Raw genomic sequence first — 24,747 nt, forward strand, 5'->3', positions numbered from 1 at the left:
TCCCATCCCTAATGTTTACTCATGTCATCAAATGTAGAGCTGTACTGAAGAAGCCGATTTTGCCAATATTTAGTTGTATCAGCATTTCTGCCGACTTCCAATACACTTGTTAATTTTCGGCCGATATTACTGAAAAACGAAAGAGACTGCCATAACCTAAAAATCCACGAGTACCATTTTCACTTTTCGTAGTAGTACTGTGCATTCTTTCAGATCGCATTATTTCTTAGCAACATGTGCCAACCGTACATATCAAAATTTAACATCCTTTTTTTTTTCTTTCAATAATGTTCTTTGATTTAATATGTCATAAATAAATAATACATTACCATCACGGTAAATATACATTTTGGTTGTTACGGAAACTATAGTGCAAATATGGTAGCTATCATGCTTCTGTAGTAATTATGGTATCTACAAAGAATCTTTAGTTCTTTTTATGGTAATATTCTTAAAATAACTATTGGGTTTGTACTGTAGTTATGGTACATCATCCATATTTCTTCTTTAGTTGTTGTTCATTTGTCTTTTCTTCATATTTACGTGCGCCATTACTATTTGAGACAGGAACCTTCAGAAAAAAAATTATCGGGACTTTATATCACACATTTAATGGCGTAAATGTTGAGACCCCGGGCAATTTAAACGCTTTATACGGAAAAACCTACCATGCGGGAACTCGTAAGCGAGTTTTACTGTATTTTTTTCCGTAAATATTAAAACACCGAATCCTTTGATGAATCCTATATCAGACCTGCCGAAGCTTCGAATCCCTAGGATTCGGCGGATTTGGCGGATATTGGATTCGGTTGCCCCATCCCTAATATATATATATGTATATATATTGACATATATATATATAAAATTTAGATTTGTTATAGTATTGTGTTGTGTGATAAATGAAATGTCTTTACTTGTATATGAAAACCTAAAATAGTGTGTAAATTTGTGTCACATACTAAATAAACATCACTGAGTCCAAGATTATAATTAGAGATAATTCTAAATATTGATATAGAATATTATATTGTAATGATGTGACTGGACCACACAGCGACAGTGAGAGAGGTAGAGGTAAGCGTAAGCCAGGCATGCAGCAGAGCTGAGACAACCTGCTGCACCGCTCAAGCTTGTCGCTATAGTCGGCGAGGAACTAGCGCTGACAATGGACACAAGCCTGAACACAGGAGAAATGACTTTCAAGTCATCCGAGAATTTGTTAGCACTCAGGTGTTTATGCTGACAACACGTCAAACTGCAGAAACGTTGGAAATTCAGCTGAAGACTTCTGAAAAACTCAAGAAACCCAAGTGTGTTATTGACTACAATGAAAACATGGGGGCAGTTGATAACTCAGACATGCGTAAAATGGCACAAAGTTTTCTTCCACCTCCTAGATCTTGAATTGCTGAATGCATACATTCTATACAAAACAGTGACTGGGACAAACTTGATGATTGCAAAATTTCCACTTGGCAGGGTGTCTACCAGATCTAGTAAATGAAATTCCCTGATTTTTCCAGGTTTTCCAGGTCTAAAACTGAATTTTTCCAGGTTTTCTTTAACACAATTACGACATTCCATGAAACTGAAAAAACTGCATAACAATACATTGATGGGTTTCAAAGTATTTCAACTTAGGTACTTAAATTAGTAAAAATATTACCTTCTTCTAGACGTGGCCAAAGTGACTCAATTGATGGCAAATAAAACATGCTGCTACAAATATTTCACACACTTACTTTTGCAAAAAAACATTAGTAAAAGGAAGCTCCCGTCAATTTCGCAGTGACTCAACTTTTGCGTCTATAGCACTTGCTTCAGAACAAGCCAAATCCAACACTCGAGCCTTCTTAAACTGCAATGCCTTGATCTCCTCTTCAACTCTTATTTCCATCATCATCCTCACAAACTTTAGAAGGCCTGTTTTGGCAACTACTGTATGTGCCTTAAGAATGAGCATCCACAAGTGATCAAGGCGCCAGTCTTCTCGAGAAAAAGACGAGAACAGTGCTTCAGAATCTTGCGAGGAACATACCAACTGATATGATCACTCAATGTTATCAGCTTCTTGTCCTGATAGCCACCTGTTTCGAAGACAACATTCTAAACTGTTCCTTTGGGAAGTTTGTACTTTAGGGGACTTTTGTCTTGAAGTTTTTTTACCATAACTTTTGGACAAGTCCTAACATCATTTTTCAGTAACAGGACAGACCTTTCTGGTACTTTCTCTTTCTTGATGGCATGGCGTACTGCATAACCCAACTTGATGTTGTTAGCAGTAAATAGATTTTACCGGTTATCTACATCCAATCGAGATACATTGCGTTTCTCCCTAAAGCTCTTCAGTACCTCTGGTTTCACAAACTTTCCTGCAAAAGCTAATAAAATGTCTACCAGTGAATCATACAGAAAAGGTGCCATGGGTGCTTCACTTTGGAACATTGTAAGAAACAATTCCAGCTCTGATGCCAAAGAGTGGAAGAATGTAAATTTTACTTCTAGAAGATTATCTTCAAGAGCACTTTTCACTACATTGAAAGACAGATGAAATAGAAACTTCACTAACAAATTTCTTTAGGTGGGGTAATGTTTTCATAGCACGCTCAGCAACTGCAGTATTTTCTAACCATCTGATTGCACAAATTTTCTTGGGAAAAAGCTCTGATCTAGTTATTCTAATTTAATCTACCCTCCTTGCAAGTACATGCTTAAACAAAAAGTAACTGTGCCTCAAAAAACTAACAACGTCCCATTATGTAGCAGAAATTCCAGTTTTGAAAGCACCATGGACCGTATGAAGCCCACAGCTACCAATTTCTAGCAACGTTGGTGAATCTTCACCAAAAGTGTCTGTGATATGATTTTTTTTTTCAAAGCTAACCAAAAATGCCCAGTTTACGTTGGGGGCATCCATAATTACTTAAAATTAAATGCACCTGTCAGTATAATCCGAACGCGGGAAGCACATGCTGCAGCACATCACGTCAGCAGGATAACAGACCAGCTTAAACCAGTTTGTATCACGTGATTTAACGCCACTTCCGTATCCGATGGTAAATAAAAGAAAATGGATGTGGGAAATGTTCGTTATTTGCCATTCAAAAATAAAAATGGGAGGGGATACACTTGATGCTATGTCAATGCAAGCTGATCAATAAACAAAAAAGTATTACCAACTACAACCTACCAAACAAAAATTCCCTGATTTTTGAAAAAATTCCTTGATTTTTCCCTGATTACAATATTCCCTGATTTTTCCAGGTTTTCCAGGTTTTCCAGGTTTTCCAGGGTCAGTAGACACCCTGACTTGGTCTAGTCAGAAACTTCTCAAAACACACACAAAATGGGAAACAAGAGATGACAGGGAAAGACGCGCGTGAAAACATAAACTTTTATAGTTTAAATGTGATCTTACTGCTAACCTCTATAATATTATATTATAGTTATAGGTACAGTTATAATTATATTAATTGCTTAAAATTAAATTAAATACAAGATCTTAAAAATAAGTATAAGTTATATATTTTAAACAAATTTATGTGTAACCAATTTTGTCAATAAAATGTTGATACTTGAATGTATTTGTTAAAACACTGTAAAAGTTGCTTGCATGAACAGGACTCACGAGACGCAGCCGGCCGGCCTGAGCCCCCTCAGCAGCTCCGCGGTGAGGCTGGCTTCCTCCGCCGCCTCCTTGTGGGCCGTCTCGACGACCCCGTAGCCGACCGACAAGCCCCCGCCCACCTGCCGACACCAGCACCGACCACTGCTCCACACTTCTCATCATTACATAGTAGCAACTTTAAATGTTTAAGGCTACAAAAAACTACAAGTAACCATGTGGTGAAATTCAAATAATACAAAAGTTGACTTCTCTGGCAAAAATGCCTTAGAAAAACTTTAATGTGCGTAAAAATCTCAACTTGTGAAAATTATTTGGCGTAAACATTCATCCAACAAATGTAATATCAGTTGTAGATAAAACTAACATCATTTAATATTTAGACCATATTGAACCATTCATTAATTTCAAATCAAAACTACTAAATGATTATTTTATAGTTCTAGAAGTACTGGATGAAAATCATGATTGTACATTACATGATTAGTTTTTTTACTTTTTTTGTACTTTCTGTTCTTTGGAATTTGTAAATTAAAATTAAGTAAAAGACAAAATTAGTTTAATTTGAAAGTGGATTTTGATGCTAGTAAAATTTTAATTTTAACAATGATGAATATCAATTAAAAAATATTGTTTGCAACATTGTAAAAAAATTTTATACCTGCTTATTAAAAAAAAATGGGGCTGGGTAACTCAAAAATTTAAAAATCATTTTTTTTTGTAATTGGTAACTTTAAACCAATAAGATATTTTGAAGCTGAGTTACGATGGAAACTTTAGTTTTGTGGTTGCTTATTACTAATTTATCTTTCAGGAGCTATAATAACAAAACCTGGGAGATGACGCAGTACGTTTCAGACAGTTTCAGCGGTGGCAAATATCACACGCACGACACATCATAATGTACCTTGGGGAATAAAATCACGACAAAATTTAAACCATTTAAGTCTAAATAAAATATTAAATAAAGGATAATATTCTTAATATGCTACCACATTAATATTGATACCTAATATACTTTAATTGAAATAATTGAAAGTCCAAGCTTTGGATAACACAGCGAAAATAACCGAGAGGAACACAGGAGCAAACAAATCTGTGTGGACACGAATGTGGACAACACAGATGAACACAGAAGGCTTCATACAACTCAATAGTACATTTCTCTTTGTTGTTTGGTCTATTTTACTACTTTCCAGTTATTTTCACCTGATGTTCAGGGTGGTTGAATGTTTGCTCACCATGTTGTCCAGCTTGCCCGGCCAGGTCTGCTTGGTGGGCGACCGGCGCTGCAGCCAGATGCACAGCCCCTGGTCCGGGTGCTGCACGTAGCCGTTGATGCCCACCCCGTAGTTGCACACGCCGAACAGGCCTGCGCACACCGCACCCGCTACACCCCTCACCTCCGGCCCAGCTGAGCACCACACTGCTTGGTGGGCGACCGGCGCTGCAGCCAGATGCACAGCCCCTGGTCCGGGTGCTGCACGTAGCCGTTGATGCCCACCCCGTAGTTGCACACGCCGAACAGGCCTGCGCACACCGCACCCGCTACACCCCGCTGCACCCCTCACCTCACTGCCTGCAGTCGCTGGCGCCGACCAGGCCACCTGGCCACTCGAGTCTTCTTCACCCGGACACCAGTGCTCCATCCGGTTGGCCCGTGGTGTGTGTAATCTTAACCATGTTTTGGGTGGCATTTTATTATGAAATTATTTTAGTGTAGAGAAGCTATGAAAAAAAAAAAAAAAAGACTGCTTTCATGTCACTCACTCTCAAATTAAATCTACGGGTGGTATTCCAAGACGTTCGGGTAAGTTAGCGAGCAAGCACTGCCATGTTGGGACATAACCATATTGTATTTTTTTTTAACTATGCTCCACCTCTTCGATTGATTGGAAAAATTATATGTTGTAGAAAGAAGTCCAATTGTCTAATAGAAAAAAAAATCATGAAAACTAAAATAATTTTATTCGGGTAGTTATGTTTGTGGAATTAGGTTCTTGATTTTTTCTGTGAATCACCTTGAATATATTTACAATACACATTTTTTTCATAAAAATCGGTCCAGCAGATCCTGAGAAAAAACATCTTCACCAAAAATACTAGTTGTATTTTTATCTTTGTTCCTAGTGCAGCTATAAGGTTGAAATTTTGGGTGAGTTTTTAACCATTCAGACGCAACTTTTGGCCAAAATTATAAATGTGTGCGCGTGGGGGCCGCTCATCCCTACTTAGCCGGCTGTGGACTTTAGGATGTCAATACAAAGTTATGTAATAACGACACAGGCCCTATCCTTATATTCCAACAAAAGACAGCATAAAGAATTTGATTATTGTTTCCGAACTACCGGAAACAAAAAAAAATTATGCTTGAATCGAATAGTTCCCAAACTACACACCCAACCAAAAATTATTAATATACATAGTCATGTGGCCGGTTAAATTTCCTAAGTGCCTTTATTGGCTTACTAGCAGTGCCCGCGACTTTGTCCGCGTGGACTTTGTTGGGGGGTATTGTGACTTTCTGAGATAATATGGTAGATGCACAGTTTTAGGTTATTCTCAAAACACTCATAACCAATGGTATATTAAAGTACTTCTGCGTAAACTATATTTTTAGTTTTGTCTTCCGGCAGAAGTAGAAATTGATTTTCTCCCAAACCAGATCTCGACAGAGCAACATATAGTTGCCCGTGCGAAAAACACTCTTGGCGTAAATCTATTCCTAAGTACTTAAATGTTTGTCCCTGGGCCTTATTAATTGTGACCGCAAACGATACCTTCACCGGAAATTGAATTTGCTTAAAGTGAAAAGGCAAATCCGTTGGTATCATAGGTATGCGAGGTATGAGCACTGTTTGCCCTACTGCTGGATCAGTCAATACTGTAGCACCAATCACGTTATCGCGAATGAATTTTACTTGGAGTCTGGTTTCGTTGCATTAATTGGGTGGTTTAAGATTCCTTAGCAGCATAATTGGACAGCCAGTTTTTAATTTAAGTGAATGTGAGGGAAGGCCACTCGGATTTAAAGAATTTAAAAATTCTTGTGGATAATGAAACCCATCTTCTTGATCCATTACTTTATCAATGGACCTGTAGTTCACTCTATCTCCTGGAAGTTTACCCAGTATCATGTTATTGATGTCGTCAATGCTACTGTTTCTAGCTGCCAATATTGCCCTTTGACACATCCACTGGTAGTCTTTGTTTTCTATATGGACTACATCTGGGTACACTTTAGAGATTAGGTCTTCAATGCTAGTCATACATGCGTGTGCAATACTTAATACTTATTTGGCTACAACACTAATACTTACATTTTAAATATCGCGATATCTTTTGAATGAAACGTCCGAATTGAATAATTCAAAAAGTTCTAGAAAGGTATCGAATTTGTCTTGAATATGCAGTAATTTATTTTGATAAGGATTAATACCAAGGTACACAATAAAGAGTTTTTGAAGCGACGGCATTTTAATTATTTAAAAAAATAAAAGAAAACACTAATTACACAATACAATAGTTAGACATTTGGTTACGCGATATTTTTTGAAGACAATTATATGTTCTGCAAAGTGGTAGTACATTGTTTTGTTCTATAATAAAGAGGTTTCACAGCGCACGCCGTGTAAGGATTTTTTCAGGTAATTTTTTTACACTTTGGGTTACCTTATTGGACTTTTAGTAAGGATCCCTAATGTTATTGATAATATAATATAGCCTATAGCCTTCCTCGATAAATGTACTATTCAACACTGAAAGAATTTTTCAAATCAGACCAGTGGTTCCTGAGATTAGCGCGTTCAAACAAACAAACAATCAAACTCTTCAGCTTTATAATATTAGTATAGATTAGTGAAACATAAGCTACTTATTAAAGTGTCAAAAAACATTTAAATGGTTTTCACTGGCACTGTTATATTTTAAGATTCATAATTTTATTTTGATATTATTAAGCTACTATATCTTACAATTTGTTGCTCGCTATTAATTTCTGAGAATAAAGATAATAATGGGAGGCAAGAACCACCAAGAAAATTACGCAAAACTTTGTTACGCTCCTGCTCTAGTCAATGTTGGCTATGTACAGTTTCATATGCTCATCAAAATTTATTTGTGAATAGGAGCTTTCGTAAAATTGCCAATGCCATTTTATAAAAAAAATATTTTTAATTGGTAGACATATAAATTCAAACAAAATTAAATACAACAGAAAAAAGAATATAAAAGTGAAAAATATGTGAAAACAGCCTTCTTGTTTATGCTATCAAACACGATTTCAGCCAGCCAAGGTTTGTGAGTGAATATGTTTTAACAACATACTTTGCTTGTTAATATGTTTTATTTCATGTAATATACATTTTCAATGAACCCAAATAGTGTTTACTGCACCTTTGTACAATAGATACACCTTTGATTTGGCATATGTCATTCATGGCATACAAAAACAATGGCAAATGGAATCCTCACACCCGCCAGCCTGCTGACGACCACAAATATTAAAGTTGGCAATCTCGACATGTACAGAGTGACGTCACGTACAATACATTTTCAGAATACAATAGTGTCACGTCTGAGGACACCTAATTGTACCAAAGGGCTTTAAATCATTTTAGGCAGACAAAAACAAAGTTTGAACTCTTACATGTAAATGGTAAGAAAATATTTTTTTATAAGTATTGATAGAGCCAGTTAAGTATGCAATTAACAATTTGTGATAAATAAATTTACTTACTTTTTCGTCATGTAAAACAGTAACATAACACTATTGACACACGAGAGAAGATAAACGTCTCAACTTGATCATAGCGCACAGAAATGAAAAAAAAAAACATTCTGAACATCACTTTGGCGAAATTACAATTTTCAAAAACTAAAACTATGCTCCAATATAGTAGCTCGTCTGTACAAACTAAAAGGAATTTTTCTGGTTCACGATACCATAATTACCTTCTCTATAAAAATCTACCCGTTGCAATATGAATACAAACTTGATAACTCACCTATTAAAAAATCTCAACATGTCAAAGACCTAAGAAGTTCACTTGATCAAAAACTATTTTTTCATCTTCACATTGAAAACATTATCTCGGTATCTAACAAAATATTTGGTCTAATTAAATTTATCACCTTTAACACCTCCAATATTGACTATATTCTCTCTCTCTATACAGCACTAATACAATCGAAACTTGAATATGGTTCTATTATATGGAATAGCATCAATAACACTGATATTGAAAAGCTTGACAGGATTCAATCTAAAGTATCTGACTATATTAACAAAACATTAAATACCATCAATAACATAGATTTATATTCCCTCCTCGGTTCATTATCAACTGGAAGAAAGATCTTAGATGCCATATTTGTTTTCAATTGTTATAATGGTAATTGTATATGTCCTCATATATTTGATGTTACTGGCTTTAAAATTTCTTCATTTAATAGCCGTAACCAACCTTTTTTGTGCACACTCTTAAATACAAATGATATTATATATAGACTTGTTAACAAATTCAGAAAGAAAAAACCTACCAGAAAGAAAAAAATTGTTAAAAAAATTATTTTTTCGGCATCCAAAGATAAATCATCTTTATGCTCTAATATTTTTTCCCTAAATTATTTAATCCTAGATATATTAATATAAAATTTTATATCAATCTATGGATACTATCTGTAATTATCTACATAATATTATATGTTCTGTACTTACCTTAGTTACATGTAGTATATTCCATGGTGTTGTAATGCATTACCTATATTTCCTTTTGTATTATCTTTTAATTTATGTTTCAATTATTCACACTAGGTATAACTTCAGATTGTGTGTCTGTTGTATGTGTCAATGTTTTAATTCATTTTGTTTTGTATTTGTTAATTGTAATTTTTTGTGTTTGTTTGTTTTTATGTATGGTGGCCACCACCCTGGCTCATCGCTGTTGGTAGTCATCTCACAACATTAATAAATAAATAATAAATAAATAAATTACTGATGGCGTCGTATACGTCATTACCTCCCCTTCATTCTTAGGGAAAAAGCGCGGGATATGCGTGCTTTGGGCGGGAAAATATAAACACACTATTTATCGCGCTATTCATATTGTTAATTTTACATTTTTCTGGTGTCGCAGAACTGGAATATAATATCCCCCACGCTTTTCTATTTTCTGATAGCGTTATTTTATTTTCTAAGAAACGGTGCCTATAGAAGTTACAACTGAAGGCAATATCATTAAATATAACACTTATCCCTTTTATTTCAAAACTTCATGATTCTGAAATATAACATTTCCGGAATTCATGCTAAATTATTACGATTAAATTACCGGTATCATCTAATAGAATAGATCGGGTGGGAATTTATTCTAGTACACAATACGATAATCTTTTTTCCACATATTTTTCTCGTATGCAAATTAGAATATTAGAAATAATAGAATAAGCCTATTCTTTATCGCGATGCCTCTAAATAATAATGTAAAATAATATTATTTTATTCGGTATCATGAACTACAATAATCTCCCACCTGCTTAATTCTATTACGCGATTCCTTATTAAATTTTTCTTGAAATTATAACATAATCTAAAGAGATTATATCGGTATCGAGAGGTAGAATATTGTACTCTGTGCTACGTGCCATTATTATTTTGAATGAAAAATTAATTAATCAGTACCGTGTCCTCGAATTAACTCCCATTCATTATACAATATTTTCCAATACCAGAAATATTTATTTTTAATATAACACACATTCAACATTTAAGTATCAGTATCGAGTGGTTGATTATTCTATAATGCAATATGGCCAATATACCTTTGCAACATAAACCTTTTATTCAGTATCGTCATCCAGTTTAAACTCCCGCTCGTTTTATTCTATTTTTCACTAACTGAAAAATTTGTATTCTATCTTACACATATTCAACGTAGATGCTATTGGTTTGTTCATGAGATTATTCAACTGCATTTGACTTCACGAAAACAATACACTTATATCCCCATATTACTCGTTTTCTAGTAATGAATTTTCCGCATTTCAAAATAAACCATTACTTGTAGAATTTTACTCTTTTTTACGTGACCTTTTCCTAACATCACAACTGTCACCTAACAAATCAAACAGCACATAACACAACTACAAATAACAAACTTTCCATTTAATATAACACTTATTCTTTCGTTGCTTTATGTCAATTATTGTTTCTATGAATATATTTTTAGTATTTATTTGATTTACAACTAATAAATTGGCATTCCTCCATTTATTTTTTCTTCATAACATGACTCTATGCGTTTCTTTCCTGGTCACTCTTACCCTACGTTATGACGTGACAACGTCTTATAAATCGATGAACGCCGGCTGCACGCACGAAAAAGCATGACTCGTTGTCACGTTCCACCTGAGCCGAGCGTGCAAGAACCGGCCAACCACCGTGCGAGGAAATCTTCTATAATATCAAACAGGTTAAGGCAGGCTTTTTAAAAGCAGCAATTTAAAAAATTTGAATTTATAGTCCAATTTCGTCATTTCAAATTAACAAATTATTGACATTGATTTGATTTCAGTTTATTTCTATAACTAATGGTTCGTGATTATATTTAAACAAATTTGCAAACACTGTAAATAATATTTGAAAATTAAAAATTAATGTTTTTAACCAGAGTTTTACAAATATTTATGTTTTAATGACCAGTTAACGCAGTGCAAGGGAATATATTATTATTTCAAGCAGGTTTTGGCCAGCTTTGCAAAAACATCAGTATCATGAATTTAATTTATGATTTCAATTTCATAGTTTTACATTAACACTTCATTAACATTGATTTGATTAAAGTTTATTTCTAATAAAATTGCTCATAATTATTTTTAAACAAATAATTCACATTAAACTTGCAAAAATTGAAAAAAATCTAATCATGGATGAATTTAATTAAGTGTATTGATTCATATTTAATTACATGTATTTTCATCTAGCTCAACACCAATTCAAAAAAATCACAAGTTATCAAATTTTAATTAACAATGTATCAATAAGTACTTTTACATCAATGTTTTCTTATGACGTTATAACGTAAAATTATCGTCTGTAAACCGACTTTGCAGACAACCCTCTTTTTTCTATTCCATATTGCTACCTTTTGATTCATTTGTTTTCTCTTTATTTTCTAATTTTTTTTCCTGCTTTCATTTTACATCTTATTTTTTACAGACTATTTTTTTTCTACAACTATCAATTTATTCCACTATATTCATATACCATACACTTATTTATTCTATTTTTCTATGTTTTTATCTTCTAATTCCTATTTTTTTTCCCCCTCTGTATAAAGTTAGCTATTGTTTTTACCCTCTTCTTTATATCCGATCACTTCTGTTTGGATGATACAATACACTAACATCTTTAATAAACTTTATAAACTTTCTTCTTCACTATTACTATAACTCCAAACATATGCATTTAAATAACTTTGTAACCTTGATACTTTAATTTTCCTGAACTCACATTTTGTTTATCGCACTCCAGAATCCCTCTCTTGTGTTTGTGCAGCAATCTGTGTCATAGTCCTTAAATTGTATCTTGTGATTCAGCATAGTGCTCACATCCTCCATATGCCTTCCACATCACCATACATAGTTGTTCCGTCCTTTACATTGTCTTTTATAATTTCGCACAAGGTTTCCTTGCCCCTTTTGTCTTAATATAATTCCCTTATTTATTGTTACTTTTTCGACTGCTCCAAATACCCACTCGGCCTTCATTTTTTTTTTTCCTCTGTAGTTTTTCCTCTTCCCAAAATAACTTATGTCCACTTCTACTACCATTCTTTCTCCCCTAATCCATCCCTCTCCACCTCCCATCTCTACAAAAGTTGTAACAATCTACAACAGTTCTCGTCGCTACTAATTCATGCATTTACACTTTAACGGGATGCCTCCACACCCACATGTACGTCAGTAACAAGACATCGTTCACACTCATTGTCGACTTCTCAAACCAACTACCTTTTCTGATACGCCTCCACACTTTGTCCTTTCTGCATCGCCACATCTTTCCATCCTTGGTCCTGCTCTCAGGTACGTGTCGACCCCATCTCTTCTCTGTATTTACTACATTTATTATTATATATCGCTAAAAGGCCCTCGTCCATTGCCTACTGAATTGCAGCGTCTACTGCAGATACAACTATCATTAAATAAGCTACATTTATAACCTCTCCACTCTTCTGTTTACCCCTAAAGATTTCAATTTTGTATTCACTTGGTGTTTCGCTACTCATGTTGAGTTCGCATCTACGCCTTAAACCACTCACACCACTACCGCTAGGCTGATCCATCTTCAAAATAACAAACAATTGCTCACTTACCTTTCAATTTTATACTCGCTAATCCAACTTCCCCATTACAAGCCATTTCTTCTTACTTTCTATTTTCACTCTTTTTCCACTAATATTTTTCATTCACACACTTTTCTTAATACTCTAGTTTGCATATACCAACCTTTATTACTCTTACACATACATAGCTTTTTTTGTTAAAATATATTTGACTGTTACAATCTCCCTCGTTGTAACGTACAGGGTTTGTGCGTGAAGTAATGCGTCGCTGGTGGGGGGGAGGGGGTCTAAACAAAGCCACGGACCCGGTGACGGTCACGTCCGAGCTTCGATGCAGCGAGGATCAGCTGTATCTCCCAACTGGCGCGTTCACTGGAGCAGCCTGGGCGAAACCCCTTCCGAGACGCTAGCCTTGGTTAAGGAGGCTCAAAAAGACGCCCTGGCGAGGGCCAAAGTTTTCCAGAATGGACAATCGAAGTCCTAGAGATTTTTTACCTTGGCCACATTTCAATCCCAACCACTGGTTGAAGGGCGTTCAGATCGCTCCATGTCTTCAACGAGTGGTTCGGATTGAAATGTGGCCAAGGTAAAAAATATCCTGGACTTCGATTGTCGTTTGAGTGAGATTAATCACCGAAGACCTAAACATGTGCAAAACAACTGTTCACAACAAATAATTCTGAAAATCTGAACATGCGGAAGGTTTGTGTAAAATTGGTGCCATAAGTGTCATGAACAAAAATGCCGAGCTGACGTTTACCGTTAGATTCCGGAGCAGTTAGAAAGTGAATCTGACTTCTAGACAACGTACATAGTAACACGCGATGAATCATGGATGTTCCAGAACGACCCCGAAACAGAGCGCCACAGTTCGGAGTGGCACACCTCCAACTCCCCGCGCCCCAAGACAGCGAGAATGTTGAAATCAAAGGTAAAGACTATGTGACAAGCGTGAGATGGTCCACAAAGAAGTGGTGCCTCCGGGACAAACTGTCAATGCCGTTTCCTTCACGCCTGCACAGGGCCATTAAACAGAAATGCCCAGAGATGGCAGATTGTTGGAACGCTCCAGCCAGGCATGTCTGACAATCACATTCTAGACTATCAGTGCCACTTGTACCAACACCACAATGACTGTAATTTTAATTCAATATAATATCTACATATAGTTTTAGGACAATAAATAACATTAAAAAAGTAGGCTAGAATAATTTAAGATCTGAGTTATCATGCATATTATTAGCAAATAGGAATTAAATGCAAACAATATAACTTCACAGTTGTATGTATGCAGAGTAAGTGTTTTATGTTATTTCATTCATTCAAGTGTTCAAGAACACACTTCAAAAGAAGCCACACATAATCCAACAAAGTATGAACTATGTTGGTTCAGAAAATAATAACTCTTAAACTATAAAATTGAAAAGGTTACAACTCACTTAAAAAAAAATCTAAGAGGATATAATATCATTACCCTGCCACACACTTTACTAAACAGTATGACAGTGACAGTAACAGTATGTGAAATTGTGCTTGGAGTATTTCAAAATTTAATCATTCAGTGTTGTGTCACAACTTTTAAATTATTCCTAAGAATTATAAGAGGCGCTTGTGTTTTTAAGTTGAATTTTAATAGGCTTAATAGGATAAATTTGTTTTGGTGGTCCAGGAAAAAAAAAGAAATGAAGAAGAAAACTTTTCAAAGAGTAACTAGAATTATTCCCCATCATAGCCCTTTAATAACTATTTTAGTATGTGGGTCTTGATATGTTTCTTCTGGTACATCATGTCATCACTTAATTATTTTTATTACTATTATAAATAATTGAATAATATGATTATGATCAAAACTGCAGCAAAGGTTTAAGCATCTGCAACTGACCAAATAAAAAAGCTGAAAGTACTTACAAGTAGCAGATCTGTCCATTTTCAACAGTGATTCCTTCGAGAACATGGGTTTGACCTCGTAACACTGCCAACAGCACACAGTTACAACTGCATTAATGAAAACAATTCGTGGTTTTTTTCTAAAACATACTTCTCTTTTCAACAAGTACATTCTATTTATGATTTTTTGTTATGAAAAAGTGTCAGAATTTTCTTCAAATAATACAAGTTATAAACAAAATGTTAAGATATAAGTTTGGGCATATACATGAACTTAAATATAAGTTTGATACAGACTGATAAGCCTACACAAATTTTTTGATTGCCTATATAGTTTGTAGTTAAGCATTAAAAAAGAAAATCGCCAAACATTTTCAAGCAAAAGCCACACCAGATAATTGGAATTTGTCATGCCTATGTGAACACTCTCAAGTTTTCGTAGCAACAGGACTTTTCCATGGGCGCAGGTGAGATAACAAATAACTTCTATTGTCACAATTGACAACAAGCACTGGCGTTAGGCGTTCACGACGCAAGAAGTAAAATGTTATTACTGTAACTAAAATGTAACTAGCTAATGTAATAGCTTCTATTGTGCGTGGGAAAGTTTGGAGAAATCAGTCATAAAAGTAGTGGCACACAACCAGGTCTCTACATTGTAAATGCAATATGAAATATATATAACTGTGGGACATGTGATATGAAATAGCTTCACTCCAGAATGGAAGAATTTTCTGTTTAGATAATATAGATGAAGACTTAACCATTCTAAAATAAAAAAGAAACTAACATCAAGAACATGACTTTCAAAAAACTCTCATGAAATATATTCACGGGAATGAATAAAAAATCGATGACTTAAATATTTAAACTAAACTTTAGAAATGGAATAGGAAGCATGCGAGATGAGCCATATGCAAGTGGGCCCCAGGAACACCGGAAGCACCGAGTGCTCCACAGCAATAGCACGGCAGCAAGGCAGCATCTCTGCATAGAGGGGAAACCAACAGCTACCCTAACTCAAACATCATCTGTATGATGGCCCTCGAACTGGAACAAGTCACACTCGAAGTACAGGAAAGCCCAACATCACAAACGATCGGAGTCCCTGCACTTCCGTGCCCGCGCTCTCTCCCCACTCCACTCGGCGGCCTGCAGTTATCACAAACGTTTCCATGTAATCAATTACAAGTACCTTACAATTAACTGAAAAATAATAATGTGGTACAAATGGGTCTTAAATGAATTAGTAATTTAGGTATTATTGCAGCAGATGTTTCTTGGCGATTCTGTTTTCTTTAATGTGATTGAAATGCTGTAAAAAAAATCCAAGAAATATGGCTTTATTTGTACAAAAATAAGAGTCGTGATAAAACCTTTCGCGTTTTATATAAAAATTTGTTTTTACAATGGTTCATATTTTGCTTTTTTTACGCATGTATATGACGTAACAAGAAAATGACAAAACTAAGCTCTGTATAACCGAGTCTTGCACGTTATAACTGCAGGGAAGGTGTTCACTACAATACTCTACCTCCATCATCAGTTCTGTCATGCTGCTTCTAGACATTCTTCTATATATGAGGACAGACCACATTGCTATGTGCTGTACCACCAAAATAAGTTGTTCTTCGAAGGAAATCATGCCTAAGAGCCAAAGATTTTATTTAATTAAAACTACCAAAACATATTTATTGAAGTTTTATAAATGTAGTCTTTAAAAATGACTTGAGTTTGTGCTCCCTGTCATCCATTAAATTTATAACCACTGTTTATCTATAGGTGTGTCTCTCTCTCTCTCTCTCTCTCTCTCTCTCTCTCTCTCTCTCTCCCTCCCTCTCTCGCTCTCTCTCTCTCTCTCCCTCCCTCTCTCGCTCTCTCTCTCTCTATATATATATACACACACACACATATACACACACACACGCTGCAGTACCCAGATAGCCTAGGCTGAACTCAGGGAGAAGGGAACTTTTTTTAAAATCAGATGTAGGCAGTAATGATCTTCTTAATTTTAACGTCAAATGTGGAAAATAATCACTGGCTTTTTTAAATTTTAGTGATTGTTACTGTAATTAGTAATTAGTGAGTGAGTTTAAAATGGAATACCATTATCATTCAAAGTGCTGGATGTCTATATTATTTGTGTCACACGTAACTGCACTACCTGTCGACCGGAGAAGCAGCGGCATCAACCACAACAGAAGCCAAGGAGAAGGACTCGCACCCTGTCTACACACACTCACTATTGAATGTTTATGACCTATGATTTTCTATTACAAAATGAATACATAACGGTATAGAAGTAATGTGCTGCAGCACCATCTAGTGGAGTGTTATACAAAAAAAAAAGGGGGTTGTCTGTAGTTGGTTTACGGATGATAATTTTACGTGATAACGTCATTAGAAAACATTGATGAAAAATTGCATACTTTTTAATTTTCGAATATTATTTACAGTTTTTGCAAATTTCATTTAAATAATTTGTTTAAATATAATCACAAACAATTAGTTAAAAAGCCCGCCTAAACATGTTTGATATTACAGAAGATTTTCTTGCACAGTGGTCGGCCGGTTCTCGCACGCTCCGCTCAGGCAGAACGTGACAATGAGTCATGCTTTATCGTGCGTGCAGCCGGCGTTCATCGATTTATAAGACGTTATCACATCAAAAATTGGATAGCATAAAAATTTTCTCCCTAAAAAAAACCACTTTGATGTGACAACTTTCATGATGTTCGGTGAAACTGTGTGACGCGACGGTCGAGAAGAGGTGGCCCCTCGGCTTCCGCGAGCGTCCGCCCCGCTCCGGACACGCAAACAGGGGTGCCAGTCCGCACATTCTCCAGGGAGGCCCACGGAAGCCAACGTTGCCAGAGTTTGGCGCGTAGGTTTTAATTGACACGACTCATCTATGGATTGGGCGTTTGTATGTTGTATACCACCCATATGTTTGCCTATTTGTGTGCACTACGCAGAAAACTTTAAAATATAAGTACATAAAGTTTTCCATAAAACATAGTTTTGACTAGGGATGGGCCGGTCGAATCCTCGAATCTCACTGAATCTCTAGTATTCAAAAGATTCGAAATTTGAGGGAAAAGATTCGGGATTCGAGGAAAAATATTGATGTAAATGTAGTACTTTAAAAACTTAAATACAGTAGAATCCCGCCGATGTGACCCCCCTCTGATGCGTCCATTCCGTTTATACGACCGTTTTTTGAGAAACCGTGAAAAATTTGAGCAGAGAAAGTCGAAAATTTGAGTAAAATGGGCTGTAAAACAAGTCTGTTACACTTTGTTGGGCGATATGTGTTCACGTTTATCTTGGCGAGAGCTGTACTGTGAGCAGGCAGGCATACAAAAGACGGCTAAAAATAGATACCACCCCTCTAGACTGTCAACGCGGCAGTGTCTATCCGAGCTCGGCGCGTCCACTATCGCACGAAAAGCTGTCTCAGCTGTCATGTTATCTCACCCGCCCGCACGAAAAGCCGCTGTGGTAGCTGCTGCGAGAGCATAAGAAACTCGTCCGGCCAGGCTGGCGGTAGCGGCGGCTTGACGACATACGTGATGTGACACTTACCTCTCCCATCCCCTGCTAATTCTTCAAGGCTCATCCCTCCCAGAGCCACAAACCATGTAAAAATGCCCTCCCCCCTTTTCCAACTAACATTTCAACACATTCCCTCCCTTATTTCAACCTTCTGCGTGAGAAACTGTCAGCATCAACCTCCCCACCCACACCGCGTGCGGCCTAAGCCAGGTTGTATAGTCCATTCTCGGTAAAATAAATATTTTTATGGGCTTATACGACTGTCCTTCTCCGTAAATAAATACTTTATAAGTTTAAGTTATTATGATACAATTTGTTTATTAGTCACACAGCAGTTTCTGCTGAAAAATCACTAATACCTCGAATTTTATTGAATAGAAAAAATTAGCAGAGCCGTAAATATATTTATTTTACTGCATAGTTACTTTTCCATCTGCATTCGAACGTGTTTTTTTCCCCTTTTTTTTTACGCTGCGAAGGGACGTGAAAAAGATAATTGCTTGAGCTAGAGGTAGGTTGTTACAGTAATTTTCAGTATCTGTTCCAACCTGATACTGATACAGTAATGTACTAGTTACTAGTAGTAGCTGATACTTCTGTATCAGCAGGAAGCAACAAGGTATCAGAATTCTCGTTACAGGTTACACATCCTCTGTGCCGTCATCACCAGCCTAAAAAGGTATCGGTTTTCCCTTTCCACGCCTTTCGTAATCTGCAGCCCCCCCCCCCCTTTCTCCTCGTCATACTTCATTCCCCCCTTTCCGACGTTAAAGGAGTATTTCTCACTCTCTTCCAACCTCCCCTCTCTGTTCTTACTTCTCTCCAACAGTAAAAAAAAAAAAGCTCCGCGTACGCAGACTGTGCGACCGTAAGGAGAATCTGATACATTAAGAGAGTAGTCCTAGAGAAGTTTGCTATAGTTGCTACCTCTGTTCCTTGTGAACGATTGTTCTCAAAAACTGGAATTATTGTGTCTGATCGACGTTCCCGAACATCAAGCGAGAAAGTCAAGAAACTTGTTTTTCTAAATGCCATTAAGAAATATTGTAAATAGTGACTGAACTTGACTTATTGTGTCTGACCGATGTGCCCGAACATCAAACGTGTAAGTTAAGAAAATAATGCAATACTTATTTTTTAAATAGTGACTGAACTTGCAAAGTGTTTGTTTTTTTATCGATATTGGCACTGCTATCTGCCTGATGTAAATCAAATGGATATTGATATAGTATGCTCACTAATGTACCTATCTGTTTTTTTTTATTTTTTATTTTTGATAAAATCGTAATCTTATAATTTATGAATACACTAGTTAATAATTGTTTTCGAAAAAAGAAAGTCTATATGTTGATTACATCTGTTATTAGGGTCAACTGAGAATTTATATTCATTTTCATAGCTGTTAGGTGTACAAATATAAATATTATATCTTTTATTATTGTACTTTTTAATATTAAAATTTGATTAGTTTTATTATTGAACGAGACAGTGTTTTAGCTTTGCTCCCTAGATCGTATATCCACATATCTATCACATAAGGATGATGGATCTAGAACCAGTGTCCTTGGTCTTGTATCGCTATTAGCGTACTAACTAGAGTCTTCAGTCTTCGGAAGAAGCACGCACTGCGCACTGAGCGTACTTTGATGTGGGACAATAAACAAAACTCGTAATAATTTTGCTCTGCGCCTCTCCTTCAACACCTTCCCCTGTGCTTCCTCCCCTACATTCTTTCCCTTCTTTATCCCTTATTCGTCGTGCCACTCCCTCCCCTTTCACAAGCTCCGCCCAAGTGACCGTCATCTGCGATCGGGTTCTGCGCACATTGGCCGTGGTGTTGTTCCAGGCGAATTCTAAACTGATACTAAAGTACTTGATACTTGAATAGTGTACTCGTTTGCAAAACCGGATACAGGCATGTATCAGTAACAAAGTAGCAGGTTGATATTCTGCAACCCACCTCTAGCTTGAGCTGTCAAAATAAACATCGCTGACGGCAAGGTCGGGAGCGCATCCTGTCAGTCTGTCGCTGTGATTATCTACTCCAAAAGCATGTCACCGCATGTCAGGATAGCATTGTTCTTATATCTTTTGTTTATAGCCTGAAATAGGTGGGGGACTATTAGGGATTGAAGGAAGACCAGAACCTGGCTAGGACTGCGGATTACGTGATTGGAGGAGTTGGGTAAGCAAGGTTTCAGGTACACAGACATTTTATTCAAATTCAATATTAATTCAAAATAAATATTACGTTAACATTTCTGACAAAACGAGTTAGTTGACAATTATAATTTGCATGGGTAAGCCGGCTACACAGAGAACGATCCAATCAACGATCGTCAAAAAGGGACATAATTTCCTTGTCTGAAATTATATTACAAAAAAAGTTACATTTACAAAACTACTGCAAAGTGCAGGTACACGAAAGAAAGAAGTTACATTATTCTTTAAAAAGCAGTACCAAACAAATACGTGCGACGACGTCTCAGGGGGAGACAGGTAGAAACAGAAAAACGGAAGCGAAGGTTAAATTAAATTTAAATTTAAAGCAGAAATCCAAACAATTTTTGATGGTGGCAGCCGAAAAGGAATTTAGACAGAACAAATTTAAACAATACTGATTCTACATTAGGGTGAGGGCCACCGCCTCACTGACGACTTGATTCAACTTACATTTCTCCCCTGAGGTCGCACACGCACGAAGACTAAGTCGAAGCTCTCGGACTACATGCTAGTGAAATTAACAACTGGTCAGCTACTGCTGACAACCAAGCCTCACAAAGGCTACCAGTAGAAGAAGGCCCTCATCATGTCTGCAGCTTGTTTTATAAACTCGCGCCGCAGCGCGCGCATGTGCATATTGAAAGGGTGGGGGAACGAGTACAAATTGAACAAACACTAGGAGGGGGAGAAAAGGAGGGAGAAGGATGAGGGGAGCGAAGTGCCGGAGGCCCGCGATGACGCGCGCATTTCAAATCGCTACAACTCGAATGTTTTCTACCTGATCCACACAAGTTCCTTCGCAGCGTTTTGAACGAAAATAACCACCAGCCGGCTAGCATAGCCGAACTTGCGTGACGCGAATTCACTTAGCGCAGTATTTATCGGAACCCATTGTTCGGGGTATGCGAGTCCGAGGTGTAATATGAATTTAAAAAGTTGTCATTTTTACACCATAGACTATTTGAATATGAAATCTATGCGAACAAAGGCAATTTTTTATGTATTTAGATATATTGAGGGGGAGGGGGGGGGGGGGGGGGGGGTAAAAATTTGCCGAAATTCTCTATTGCGACCATTCCGTTTATAAGTCCGTTTTTCCGGAAACCGTGAGGGGTCGCATCAGCGGGATTCTACTGTACTTACAATTTACTTGGCCTGTTTACGTTTTCCTTGGAACACATCCTATTGCGATTTTGTACTTTTAATTCATTATTATATAAAAAAATTATGAAGCATGTACTAATTTGGGAAACTTACTTTATATTCATGAACATGGATGCATTGTCGCTACATTGTAGAGGTGGGTCGCAGAGTATCAACATGCTACTTTGTAACTGATATATGCCTATATCAGGTACTGCAAATGAGTACACTATACAAGTATCAAGTACTTTAGTATCAGTTTAGAATTCGCCTGGAACAACACCACGGCCAATGTGCGCAGAACCTGATCGCAGATGACGGTCACTTGGGCGGAGCTTGTGAAAGGGGAGGGAGTGGCACGACGAATAAGGGATAAAGAAGGGAAAGAATGTAGGGGAGGAAGCACAGGGGAAGGCGTTGAAGGAGAGGCGCAGAGCAAAATTATTACGAGTTGTTTTGTTTATTGTCCCACATAAAAGTACGCTCAGTGCGCAGTGCGTGCTTCTTCCGAAGACTGAAGACTCTAGTTAGTACGCTAATAGCGATACAAGACGAAGGACACTGGTTCTAGATCCATCATCCTTAGGTGATAGATATGTGGATTTACGATCTAGGGAGCAAAGCTAAAACACTGTCTCGTTCAATAAAATAAATTAATGAAATTTTAATATTAAAAAGTACATTAATAAAAGATATAATATTTATATTTGTGCACCTAACAGCTATGAAAATGAATATAAATTCTCAGTTGACCCTAATAACAGATGTAATCAACATATAGACTTTCTTTTTTCGAAAACAATTAGAAACTAGTGTTTTCATACATTAAAAGATTACGATTTTATCAAAAATTAAAAATAAAAAAAAAACAGGTAGGTACATTAGTGAGCATACTATATCAATAGACATTTGAGTTACATCAGGCAGATAGCAGTGCCAATATCGATAAAAAAACTAACACTTTGCAAGTTCAGCCACTATTTAATAAATACAGGGTGTCCCATAAGTCAGGGTACATAGGGAAAATACAAAATTTACAAAATGTGTTCGAAATGTTGACCATTCTGTTCAATGCAAAGGCGCAGTCTTTTCACCCAGTCGTGGATAACACGGCGAATGGTATCTGGCGTGATCTGTGAACAGGCTGCAATTATCCGCTCGCGCAGATGTGCACAGGATCGAATCTTCTCTGCGTAATCCAAGGATTTCAGGTGGCCCCACAGAAAGAAGTCTAAAGGCGTAAGGTCTGGGCTTCGTGCTGGCCATTCCACTGTTCCCCGACGTCCCAGCCAGTGCCTAACTGCCAAGCTATGATGGGCAGGAGCCCCGTCCTGTTGGAACCATGTCGGAAATTCCCCCTCTTCGTTCAGGACATTTTGTAATGCTTCATCACGAAGCATGTCCAGGTATGCGACACCTGTCACGGTCGTCTGGAAGAAGAAAGGGCCAATGATCCGATCCTTCCATAGCCCGCACCATACCATGATGCGTTCAGTGCCCTGTTCTTTTGCTGGGTCCATCCAATGAGGGGTTTTGTCAGACCAGTAATGCGTGTTTTGCCAATTAAATTCACCAGAGACGTAAAAATTCGCCTCGTCACTGAACAGAATTGTGCTTGGGAAGATGGGATCCACAGCACATTTATCCACGGCCCACTCACAGAATTCAATTCGACGATCTGGATCATCTTCGCTTAACTTCTGCAGAAGTTGAAGTTTGTACGGGTGCCATTTATGCGCTTTTCTAAACATTCGTTTCGGTGGCCATTCGCCGCAGAGATTTCTTGGGACTTCTTACGAAGTTGCCAAGAATTGCTATTTATGTTGTTTCGTCAGTCGATCGTCGTGGGGCACCACTGCGAGGTTTATCTTGTATGGAACCTGTTTGATTAAATTTTGTCACTAATTTCTGCACGCATGACAATTTTATCGGAGGTCGTTCGGGGTTCAGTCTGTTAAATTATGCAGCTACGTCCCTAAAACGTCTTCCCCCGCACAAGAAGATGATCTGAATACGTTCCTCTTTGCTCAAACCCATCTTCTATTGGTCAGTCTGCAACAAACAAACAAATATCATGTTTCTCCTATGTACCCTGACTTATGGGACATCCTGTAGTATTGCATTATAACTCAGTTTTTGTTTACACAAATTACACTTAGCAAACTCATTATTTTCCGTGAAAAAATTCCACACAAATGAAGTCTTTTTCCTGCACTTATCCATTCCTTATTTCACTATAAAGATACTAACTACAAAGCATAACAGCCCGCAACAATGTACGTGGTAATACACGGCCAGGACGAGCTGCAGTGAATGTTGAACTGATTGATACTGGCTGTATCAGGCGGGCATGAGAGTAACAGAGGTAGAGAATTACCGGGCGTGATAAATAATGTATCAGATTCTCCTTACGGTCGCACGGTCTTCGTACGTGGAGCTTTTTTTTTTACTGTTGGAGAGAAGTAAGAACAGGAAGGGGAGGTTGGAAGAGAGTGAGAAATACTCCTTTAACGTCGGAAAGGGGGGAATGAAGAATGACAAGGAGAAGGGGGGGGGGGGGGGGCTGCAGATTACGAAAGGCGTGGAAAGAGAAAACCGATACCTTTTTACGCTGGTGATGACGGCACGGAGGATGTGTAACCTGTAACAAGAATGCTTACTGCTCTAGCTGATACAGAAGTATCAGCTACTTGTAACTAGTGCATTACTGTATCAGTAACAGGTTGGAACAGATACTGAAAATTGCTGTAACAACCCACCTCTACTAAATTGGCATTAAATAAGGCATAAATCTCAGATGTATTCTCAGAATATGCTAATAAATAAAATAAAGCACATTTAGGATCTAGACTAGTAATATGATTTTTTTTTTTTTAATAACTTTACCGAGAAATGTTACTTAGTAATATAACAATAATGCCGACTTTCATCACAAGTTACGGTCGCACATGTAGTAATAACAATGAA

At 37.0% G+C, this 24,747-nt stretch overlaps 1 protein-coding gene across 1 annotated transcript in view; it reads right to left on the reverse strand.

Moving 5' to 3' along the window:
• The window catches only part of LOC134533319 (uncharacterized), a 160,961-nt gene that overhangs the window by 94,251 nt on the left and 41,963 nt on the right, over positions 1 to 24,747 (reverse strand). Inside the window, exons 3-5 of the mRNA XM_063370813.1 lie at positions 14,878 to 14,941; positions 4,867 to 4,997; positions 3,629 to 3,747 (exon numbers count right to left, since the gene is read on the reverse strand). Of these exons, the coding sequence (XP_063226883.1) occupies positions 3,629 to 3,747; positions 4,867 to 4,997; positions 14,878 to 14,941 (314 nt within the window). The remainder of the gene's footprint in view (positions 1 to 3,628; positions 3,748 to 4,866; positions 4,998 to 14,877; positions 14,942 to 24,747) is intronic.

Source organism: Bacillus rossius, chromosome 6 (genome assembly GCF_032445375.1).
Source record: "Bacillus rossius redtenbacheri isolate Brsri chromosome 6, Brsri_v3, whole genome shotgun sequence".
NCBI classification, from domain to species: domain Eukaryota; kingdom Metazoa; phylum Arthropoda; class Insecta; order Phasmatodea; family Bacillidae; genus Bacillus; species Bacillus rossius.